General features: G+C 53.1%; 1 protein-coding gene across 1 annotated transcript; it reads right to left on the bottom strand.

Annotated features, from left to right (window-relative positions):
- Positions 1-6,042: 6,042 nt before the first annotated feature.
- Positions 6,043-9,684, bottom strand: LOC141950679 (galanin receptor 2b-like). Its single transcript, XM_074885833.1, has 2 exons — positions 8,978-9,684; positions 6,043-6,781 (listed from the first exon to the last, which is right to left on the bottom strand). The coding sequence occupies exons 1-2, from the start codon at positions 9,349-9,351 to the stop codon at positions 6,043-6,045; spliced, it is 1,113 nt and encodes a 370-aa protein (XP_074741934.1). The 5' UTR covers positions 9,352-9,684.
- Positions 9,685-10,597: the final 913 nt, after the last annotated feature.

Below are 10,597 nucleotides of genomic sequence, written 5' to 3'. Positions count from 1 at the left end.
TCCTGGGGTTAGGTTAACTTTACCTTATCTTGTGTTCTGTGTGGTCTTTTCTTGTGGAGAGTCCTTTTTAGCTTGCCTTTTTAGGGATTGGATGGGGACCTTTGCTTTGTGTACGATGTGTCTTCTGGTTGATTTTTTTGCTGTTTTGGAGGATTGTGTTGTTTTCTGTCTTGAAACCATCATCTCTGGCCTAATATGTCTACAGCAGGTCAGGCAGTGTCCCTTCCGGTGCGGTCCCACTCATTTCTGGTGAGTTGGTAGGTGGGTGGGTGTGGAGTCCTTGCATGGAGAATGACTGCCAGACGACCAATGGGCAATTCTGGGAAGGGCTGAGAGGACTTGTGGCCCCTAGGTAACGACTGCCAGAGGACTAAGTGTACTTCTCAGTTTATGTGGACTTCCAAATTCACGGTCATTTCTCCTGCCTTGAGGAAGAGCCATGGGAAGACACCAGCCACATGGAAGGGCAAGGGTTTCCCCAGGGGTATGTGGCTTTTTGGTTTTTGCTTTTGAGTAAGAAACCTGCAAAGAGGCTGCTATCGTTAAGATTAGTGACATTTCGTAACGTCCTGGACTGAGTATCGCGTGACTTGAAAGATTGCTGAAAAAATGGTGGAGGTTTGTCTGCTTCTTCTGGATGCTTCGGGTTTGATCGTCTGCTCGTGGCGGTGACTTCATGCAGCCCTTAGCTCCTGTCTCAAGGCACAACATGTGCTTAGGGCGAGGTTCATCATCCATGACAGTGGATGTGAATCTGTATTTCAAATAGGTTTCCTGATCATTTTGATTTGGAGGGCACAATTTCTTGTCAGATCTGATTTGATCATCCTTGGCTTTGCCTCTTCACGTGGCTGGCGAAGAGCTTGTAGGAGGAGCAGGAGAAGGATCAGTGCTGCCATTTCCACATTGGTGCTGGAGTTATCAGGGTTGTCTTCCATCCGCAGTTTCTTTGCAGGCGTCTCTTTAAGCCACTTGTCTGTTTTGTGAGGGACTTCACAGGAGACCTTTTGTTCCTCCTTAGTGCCCCAGAGGTTTACCTGTCATGTTTTGTTTGTTTGTTTGCCCATTTGCTTTTTATTTGCAGTGCTGGATTTAAAAAGCTTATTGTAGCTCTTTGGACCTCCTCTACATTACAGGAAGTCTCTAGGATTTCTACCCAGGAGTGAGATGTCCAGAAAGGACTGTCCTTGCGCACTGCTGTCAGCCTTCAGTCTGGAGAAATACCTGGTAGTGGTGTCTGTTTGATGGTCAGTGTAACTCAAATGCATCTTAAGTGGGGACCCTTTAGAGTAGAGGAGAGAATGTGAGAAATGCTTCAATGATATGCATCTAGTGAGGATGGAAGTACCTGCTGAAACGTGCTATTTTGGTTGTTTTTGCATTCTTTGGCAGCATTTACTGAGAGTCTACTTCAGCAAAAGAAAAAGAGATCCCTTCTGATTTCTGTGTCTGACTAAAAGAACTCACCTGCTCATACAGAGACCTGATGTGCAGAGCCATTTTCTGTCGTTACTGGGTACCGCATCTGACGTGTCGTGCTTTCCCTGCACGTAGGGTGGTGGTTTGAGCGTGGCACTGGTCTGTGCTGCTGCGTCCACATCCCGGTTGGTTGCCAGATGCAAGGCAAAGGGCTTCTCCTCATTAGAAATTACTTGTTGAATTTCAGAAACCATCTACATAAAAACGAAGCTTCCTAATCTCTTTGTGCACTGAGTAGAGAAGCAGTGTGGGGGTTTTGGGGCAGTGCCTGTGAAAGAGCCTTTAGGAGATCCTGTCCCTTGACTCTCAGATTGAGAGTTTGAGAATGTCATGGGCATTTTGGTGTCCACCAGAGCAGGTTTTTTTTTTTTCTTTCGTAGCTTGTTTCTTACGTAGGAGAGCTGTGAGGCTGTGAGGAAACACTGCGGGTAGGAGGGAATGTGCCTATTACATATCAAAGGAAGATAAAATAAATATCTAAGTAAGGTTCAGCGTAACTATTTGGAGTTTTGGCTGTTTAAGTGTTGACCTGAACTTTCACTGGAATGGGTTTGCTTGCACTTTTCTTCTCTTTGAGCTCGTGTGTGGGTACGGGAAGGAAGGCAGCAGATGTACGCGCTAGCTAAAACCCCTTTTTATTGCCAGCCATAAAGGTGCCTCTCTCTGAGAGCCCAAGAAGCACCCTGTGTTACAATTCTTGATTCTTTATGTGCAATGTTAAGGCTACTCACATACTCATTTTTACAGTCTAAAAAACCTGTTGGCTTTGGCCATGACATTGCTTGTTACCATTCACTTTTGAGAATTTGTACACACAACCCCCCATGCAAGCACGCTTAATGCATATTTATTATCTGAGTTGGCACTATTTTGTTGCAACTTTGTCACTTTTGGCTGGTTTGCTTCGGGTTTCTTCTAACGATAGACCCACTTGTATAGGCGTGGCCACTGTCGGTCAAGTTCTCTTGTGCCTGTCTTCAAAGCCGTCTTTATGTAGGAGCTTTTCCTTATGTATCACGATCTGCTGGGCAGCTTTTTCACCAGGGCTGGTTCAAAGCTGTGCAACAGGATGCATCTGCTGCCTGGCAAGTTTTCTTTATATCCCCCGGGAGCTGGACGGTGATAACGCCATTTCTAGCTTTCCGTGGGAGACAGGGAGGACCAAAGCTCTTGTATCCCAGCCTGGCTTGGTCTGGGAAGGCAAACTGAAAAGCACGTGGCGGTCACAGACACTTCTGTCCTGGGCTGTGAGCTGTGTGGATGCCAGCAGGAAGCTCTGGGAACGCTTTGCCCGTACGCCAAAGCGTTCCTGCTGCTGCCCCAAGCGTCACCAGCGCGAGCCCTGACATCCGCAGACTGGTGTTGGATGCCAGCAGGGCAGGGGAAGGGGGAGTTGCCCCCTCTCCCACAGGAGGCTGCCAGCGTTGCAGCAGGCATGCTGTGGTGGAGACAGACCAGGTGCCTTTGCTGTGCCCAGGCCCTCACGTGTGTCTGGTACTCATGTGTCCAGCCACACCAGTGCTTGCACGGCAGCCCGGAGCGCGTGGGGCTGGGGCAGCCCATGGGGCCGGAGGCATTTTCTGGCTGGTGGCCTCCGCTGGGTTCCCAGGCAGCTCCAGCGAGCCCGCGGCTCGGCACGGCCACCCTGGCCCCGCCAGGCACGCAGAGGGCTCGGTCACACTCCATTTGTACCGCCGAGCCCACAAAACACTGCCGCGAGCCCCCGGCCCACAAGCCCCCCCGTGCCGCCCCACGGCAAGGTGCTGCCAGCTGGGCAGGCCGTGCCCGGGGCTCGGCGCCCAGCGCCGGGAGCTGGACTGGGAATACCCTTCCTCATCCTGCGCCCGCAGGGCAAGAGGCGTCTGTTTAGCCCGTGCTAAATGTCCCGGGGTGCGACTTCAGCCCTGTGAGCCTCTGCGGCACCATCAGCAGCATCCAGTGACAAGCTATTGAGAATACCCGACAGTTCAGGGAGTACAAAAAAGCCTTTGTGGTGAGCCAACAATGAGTTTTGCCACTGGCAGCACTGTTGGACAGTTTGCTTCTCTCCCAGATGTTCAGTGTAATATTAGTCCCCCCCCTTTTTTTTTTTTGTTGGGCACATCTTGTTTTTCCCTAAGTGCCACCTACTTTTTTCACTTTGAAGTTAATTACTAAGAGCAGTGGTTAGGAGAGCAGAAATTGCCGTGAGTAGCATTTCCAAAACCATAAAATTATCCATTTGGGTGGTTTTGCATCTTACCAAAACTCCACCTGCTCAGCCTACAGGCGTGCCCATGTTTTGGAAGCACGCAGCTGGTACGTCTTTGACAGCCACAGCACCAGCAGCACAGCAGGGCTCTGAAGCAGAAATTGCCAACTTCAGCTCAATTCTGTGTCTGGTTCAAGTCCTCCGACCATTTTAGAAATCAGTTGCCTTAAAGGAGCCAGATGGGAACAGCGCAGTGTCCCTGGCACGGGTCGGGCTCACGTCACCCCGCAGCCGCGCTGTGCCAAGCAGCTGCCTGTGGCACTGCCAGTGTGTCAAAAAGTGAGGAAAAAGGTGAATATGTGAGCGGGGGGAGACCGTCTGGTATGGTGCAGGGGTGAGCTGTCAGGATGGGGTATGGGTGGTTTCCTCGCCTGTATCCATCCTGTAAATGTGGCTGTCAGAAGGAAGCATGAGAGAAAAGATTATATCATCAATACAGTATGAGCTCAGAAATTGTGGAGTGTTCTCGGGAAATTTGATCATTTTTTTTTCCTATCTGTATATAAAAGCAGAGTATTTGAAGTGTGATTTTTTAGAGCAATACAAGAACTGTTATGAGTCAGCACGTTCCTAAGCAAAGAATCCGTTTCCCTACAACCACTGCTGCGCCGTTCATCTGGGGCTTGCCTGGTGCTCCGGGTCTCCTGCAGCCCAAGTGCCTCGGCAGATCAGCTGCCTCATGGTTACCCACTCGCCTTCTCTCCCAAAAGGCCGAGCAGCACTAGTGAAGCTGTCTGCTGCCGCTGCAAACCCACCCGCCCCTCCATCCCCTCCGGCATGCTCCCAGCGCCGGGGTTCTCTAAAGGTGGCTTCTACCCCCAAGGAAAGAGCCCTGGCCCCCGGCTGAAGAGCCCTCGCCCCTGGGAGGGAAGGGCCGGGGCTCGGCTGCAGCCCTGGGGACACGGGACGGGGCCGCTCGGGGCTCCTGGAGGGCTGCGGCTCCCAGGCACAGCACGGAGCCCGGCTGGAGCCGGGACCCGGCTCCCGATTTGCAGAGCGAGAGGATTACCTGAGAGTATGCGGAGAGGCCGTGCAGATGGCTCCGGCGCTGGCCTGTGCCGGGCGAATCAACCCTCCCACCTCGAGCGTCTTCTCCCTGTGCTCAGTAAAGCCGCTCAGATGAGCCAGTGCGGCTCGTGACCTGCCCAAGCGCAGCCTCGGGTTTAATCCTGGCCCTCCCAGGGACTCCCTGCAAGGGCAGAGCCCTGTGCTCCCGCCTCCGCCGCCGGTCACCCGCAGCCCCTGAACTGCATCACCCCCGTGCGCTGGCCAGCGGCTTCGGCACAGTCGTGCCCGCAAGCCAGAGGCATTTGCTTTGCAGGGGATCTGCGTGACACGGCTTCAGCAGCACAAATATTCAGTTAGAAAGCAGAGATAAACTCCAGAGACCAGGCCCTACTTGACTGGCTGCTATTGTTCTTATGAAATATATATAATGAATAATGAAAGCATTTGCAAAATGTCAAGGAGCTACGCATGCTGCTACAGGTTTTTTCATAGATCCAAGTAAATGAGCAGGTGTGCATTTGTGCGCCGAAAAACCAACCTCTGGAGAAGGTCATTGGCATGAATTCAGATTGTGAACACTTCGCATAGCAGGTGTATTCAGCTGTAGAGTGTGCAACACAGGTTATCTGTTTACTGCCCTTTTTTTATACTGAGCAACACTGAAAATGTCTTGGTCCAGTGAATAAGCCACTTCTGGTTTTGTGGACTTTCCCTGGTTAAAAGAGCCTTGTTGAGTGGTCAAAGGTCAAACGCCTTGTAAGCAAATATTGCACATCCTGCACGGAATAAACATTTCAGCCAGGACCACTGGATGTAATGCTTTCCTTTAAACTGCTGAGGACTGTAAAGCTGTTAATAGTCTTTTTTGTCTACTTTTCTGTTTCAAAGCACTCCCTGGTGTCCAGACTGAAAACACAAATGCAACCGTCTTTAGTATAGAAGGGAACAAACATCAATTACTTGATCACATTTAAAGTTCCTCTCCCACGTAGACTGATCCTCAGTGGCTTTGTGTCAAATCCACCCAAAATCCCGCTTGTTTCAGCCCCGTTTCCCAACCTGCACACACAGTGATGGCCCCGCCGTACCAGGGCAGAGCATCCTGGGTCTATTCCTTCCCTCGCGTGCAGCATGTTGTGGGAAGATGGCTCAGTTGGCACAGGGAACGGGAAGGAACGACAAGGCCAGAAGCAGTGTATAGCAGTTTCTGGCTTGCTTTTCCAGCATCCTCTCTCACTCAGTGGGAAAGAGTGGCCTGAATCTGGTGACACAGCTGAGCTGGCAGATGGTGTGGAGCTTGGCCACTAAGAAATATGAAGGGGCTTGGAGGAACTGGAAGGGACTGCCATGGAGGCTGGGTTCATCTTGCACCTGTTATTCTCCTCGTGCATCTGGGACACTTCAGTGGAGCCTGCCTCAAATCCAGGCACAATGTGGGCAGCGCGCACCGCATGCACCTTGTTGCGGTGCTTTTTCCTCAAGAGACAGCTGAAAATCTTTTTGAAGCCCTTTCGGAAGTGCTTGGAGACCAGGGCATAGACGATGGGGTTGAGGCAGGAGTTGGCATAGGCCATGCAGTGGGAAAGCAGGCGGAAGGCGTAGGTGGCCTGGTTGAAGGGAAAGTCTCCATAGAGGTATCGGAGGATGACTACATGGTAGGGCAGCCAGCAGAGGCAGAAAAGGATGGTTACAATGATGATCATCTTGGTTACCTTCCGCTTGGCCTTCTTGGACTCTGATATGTCCTCCAGGGGGTCCACTGCTGTCCACAGGTACTTGATGGTCCTGGTGTAGGAGAGGCTGATGACCAGCACTGGGATGACATAGCCGAAGGCAAATGTGCTGGTGTCCATGACCTTGCGTCTCCACTCCTCCCAGCCAGGCATGCAGATGTAGCTGGACTCCCACTCAATCAGGTCATAGTAGCTTAGGTAGGGCCCAGCAAAGACCACAGAGAGGCCCCAGATCACAGCCATGGCAGCCACTGCGTTGTAGGGGGTCCGCAGCTCCCGGGAGCGCAGTGGATAGCGTATGGCCAGGTACCTGGAGGGGAGAGCAAAGCAACCAGCACTGAGATTTCGGCCAAGCTCTGCCTGGCCACACAATCTCCAGGGACAAGAGTTTCCTTCATTCTCCTGGAGGTCCCTGAGCAGTGGCCCTACATGTTATCTCACACCCCATTTGAGGTACAGTCCTGGGTAAAGCAGCTTTTCTCTTTCTAGCAAGGATGCTTCTCCTCCCACAGGCTTAGGCTGGCTCATCCCTCTGTACATGGTGGGTTGGGTTATGTCCCTGAGCTAGGGCCAGAGAGGTGGTACTGTGGAGACCATGCAGCTATCCACTGCTTGGCAGAATTTATCCAGCAGAAAGTTTGAGCTGAGGATTCAGGAACTGGGGAAGCTTCACTGGGTGATGGGCACTGTGCAGGCCCCTGCCCACTGAAGGTGTATTTCCAGCCTTGTCCAGCCTGGCAGGGGTGAGATTTGCTCACTGGAGCTGTGGCTGCCTCCACCTTGGTACCAAAGTGACCGGGGGGGCCCTTGCCTTTTGGCACTGTCTGCTTTCTCAGGCCAGCCCAAAGCAGGCAGTGATGGTCTGTCTGCTCCCTCCAGCAACAGTGGCTAGATGTGGTGTGATGGGCAGCTCTGCTCCCCCACCTCCAGGCAACACCATAGGGCAAAGCTGTCGATGTCAGCAAGGAGAGAAGGTGGCTTGGTGCTTGTGGTTAGGGGATGGAGAGGAGCTGTCAGCACAGACAGGAGCACAGCTGCTGCAGCCTCAGTCTGCCAGCGTCCACAGAAGGATGCTCATTTGATGCACTGTAAGGCCAGCAGAGCAGGTAGATAAGACATGCAGCTGGTGTGACAAAACTCTCGTCGCTTGCTGGTCCTGTCATCCTGAAAGCTGCTGGCAGCTCAGCGAGAATCCCTTCATGTCCTACTGAAATGCAGCCACCTCTTGGGTGGAGCACTGCACTACAGCACACAAGTGCCACCAGAAAGGGAGAGAACGGAGGCACTAGCACATTGCCAAAATGTCCTTTCTTTTGAGATACTGTGCCTGGTTCTGAGCTGGCGGGAGAGGCAGACTGCACTCGTGTGATGAAGGTGCAGGGAAGCAAGAGGCTTAAATCATGAGAAATCTTGGGTCTTCCTCATGACAGCAGCCAAACTGTGTAACCACTGGAATCCCAGAGGATATTTTTGCCGGGGATTTCGCGTGACCCCCTCGCCCCAACCAGGAGATGCCCATTTCTGCAGGTGGCACCTGGGAGCTGGACAAAGTGGAAGGGGGCTGAAGAGTAGCCCAGCCACACTTTTTGCTGGGATTTAACCCATCCCAGATACTCCCTGGTACTGAAGGTTCCTTCTGCCTACAGTGCTGTGAACCTCTTCACTGCAGAGGGCTGTTGGGCTCTGTCTTGTCTTGGTACCTTGGAAGCCAGCGCAAGGGGCAAGACGGGACAGGACATGTTCCCTGTGGCAGTCAAGGCTTACCCCAGTGGGGACCTCTTCCTCATCCTGGACCGTAAGCGCGGGCTCCGTCAGAAGTGGGGCAGCTGACAGTCGCCTTTCAGAGTCCTTGGGAACAATGTAGGTGGTACCCATCGGGGCCAGAGCACCCTGGGTGACTTCCCAAGAAGGGACTCGGCTCACAGTGCAGGTGCCCTTCTGCGCACAGTGCCGGAGGGCTGGGGGCGGTGGGGGAACAGGAATTGCTAGATGACAGGTTTTGCCTGGGCTGGCAGCCCCTGGGGAATGGTATGTTTACTGCAAGACTGGGATCTCTCTCGGGTATTTATGTGGCTTCTCTTACGGTGCCCTCTGACCACCTTGCTGCCTGCACACGATGCTTTTCTGAAATGGTGCCTTGGGGATAGCTATTACCCTCCGAGCGGCGTCTCTAATACAGAGCGAGGTGACTCAGTGGGAGTCTGTGGCACAGCGGGGAGCTTAGCTTGGGTCTCAAATGCTCTAACTGCAAGGCAGGTCTTTCCTGCAGAAAGCGCAGACAGGAGCAGCATCAGCTTTGCGTTCAGGAGATCTGAAAGTGCTGCTTGGGGGTTGTTAGGGCAAGAGACACGACTGGTCTCCAAACTGCCTTTGGCACGGATCGATACCACCGGGGTTTGAACCATCGGCCTGAAGGTGGTGGGCCACGATGTTCCCGTGCCCTCACTCACTCCAGCTTCGCAGACTGCCCTCCTTCCCCAGCCCAAGGGCATCCTTAGACTGTTACCTGTCCACAGAGACGGCAGCCAGAGTAAAGCTGCTGGCATACATGGTGAGGTAGATGAAGAAGTGGACAGCCTTGCAGACGAAGGAGCCGAAGACCCAGCCCTCAAGGGAATAGATGGTGGCCTGGAAAGGCACGCAGAAGACAATGAAGAAGAAGTCAGCCAGGCTGAGGTTGAGGATGAAGAGGTTGGTAGTGTTGTGGCCCATCTGCCCGTTGCGCAGCAGCACTGCTAGCACCAGGCTATTGCCCACTGTGCCCAGGAGGAAGATGAGGGAGAAGACCACAGGGACAATGACACTGGCAGGGCTGAAGTGGTAACTGTCAGAGGAGTTCCAGTACCCAGCCAAGCTTGCGAAGTCCTCATGCTCCGTCATTCTGTGTCGTGGTGAGACGCTGGAACCTGGGGCAACACAGGGAAAGATGTGAGAGACTAGAGAAACACTGCTTAGCCTGTTAACTTGGCTGATGGGCCTGTTGGCTCACTGGAGACACAGAGCCCCATTTTCAGCTCACTGACCCACATGATTTTCAGCAGTTTCCTCTGGACACTGCTGGCCTGGAGGACAGGTAGAGTTAGGCTGGGGGGAGGGGTGCCCTGCTGCCCCATTCTGGCCCTGGAATGAATGCACAGCCCATGTTCACAGAATCACAGAATCATTCAGGTTGGAAAAGACCCTTGGGATCATCGAGTCCAACCCTCAGCCCTACTCTACAAAGTTCTCCCCTCACCACATCCCCCAGCATCTCATCTAAACGACCCTTAAACACACCCAGGGATGGTGACTCCACCCCCTCCCTGGGCAGCCTATTCCACTCTCTGACCACTCTTTCTGGGAAACATTTTTTCCTGATGTCCAGTCTGAACCTCCCCTGTTGAAGTTTAAAGCAACAGGGTTCTTGTTCTGTCACTAATCCCCTGTGAGAAGAGACCATCATCAACCTCTCTACAATGTCCTTTCAGGGAGCTGTAGAGAGTGATGAGGTCTCCCCTCAGCCTTCTCCTCCTCACACTGAACAGTCCCAGCTCCTTCAATCTCTCCTCACAGGATTTATTCTCCAGGCCCTTCCCCAGCCTCGTTGCCCTCCTCTGCCCTCGCTCCAGCACCTCGAGATCTCTCTCGTACTGAGGTGCCCAAAACTGGACACAACACTCCAGGTGTGGCCTCAGCAGTGCAGAGCACAGGGGGACTGTCACCTCCCTTGGATTGATCCTGCTGGGGTGAGGTCTGGGGGAGAGGAGAGATGGCATCTGTCCCCGGCTTCCTTCTGTGAGGGAGAATGGAGCCAATATCTTCACCCCCCAGCTGGCCCAGCTGATGGCAGAGGGGTGTGATGTTCCTTCCCAGCAATGGAACTCCAGCCTCAAACTGACCAGCTGGACGAGCCAAGGTGTTTGCTCCCCCGATACTGATATGCGGAGTTTTATCCCTCCCCTGCTCCCAGCTCTTTTGGTACCTGCTCCTAGAATAAACCTTGCACACTAGGCGCGGGGCTGGAAATGCTTTTGGCATGACAGCTACTACACGGCTCCATGTTGTGCCCAGGTGGGGACTTTCTGAGGGGGACAGCTCTGATGGGACCACTCCTGCTTTGGTTTCAGTGACCCAGATATATATTCCC

Source organism: Strix uralensis, chromosome 16 (genome assembly GCF_047716275.1).
Source record: "Strix uralensis isolate ZFMK-TIS-50842 chromosome 16, bStrUra1, whole genome shotgun sequence".
Classification (NCBI taxonomy): Eukaryota; Metazoa; Chordata; class Aves; order Strigiformes; family Strigidae; genus Strix; species Strix uralensis.
This window is presented reverse-complemented; position numbering and strand designations above follow the sequence as displayed.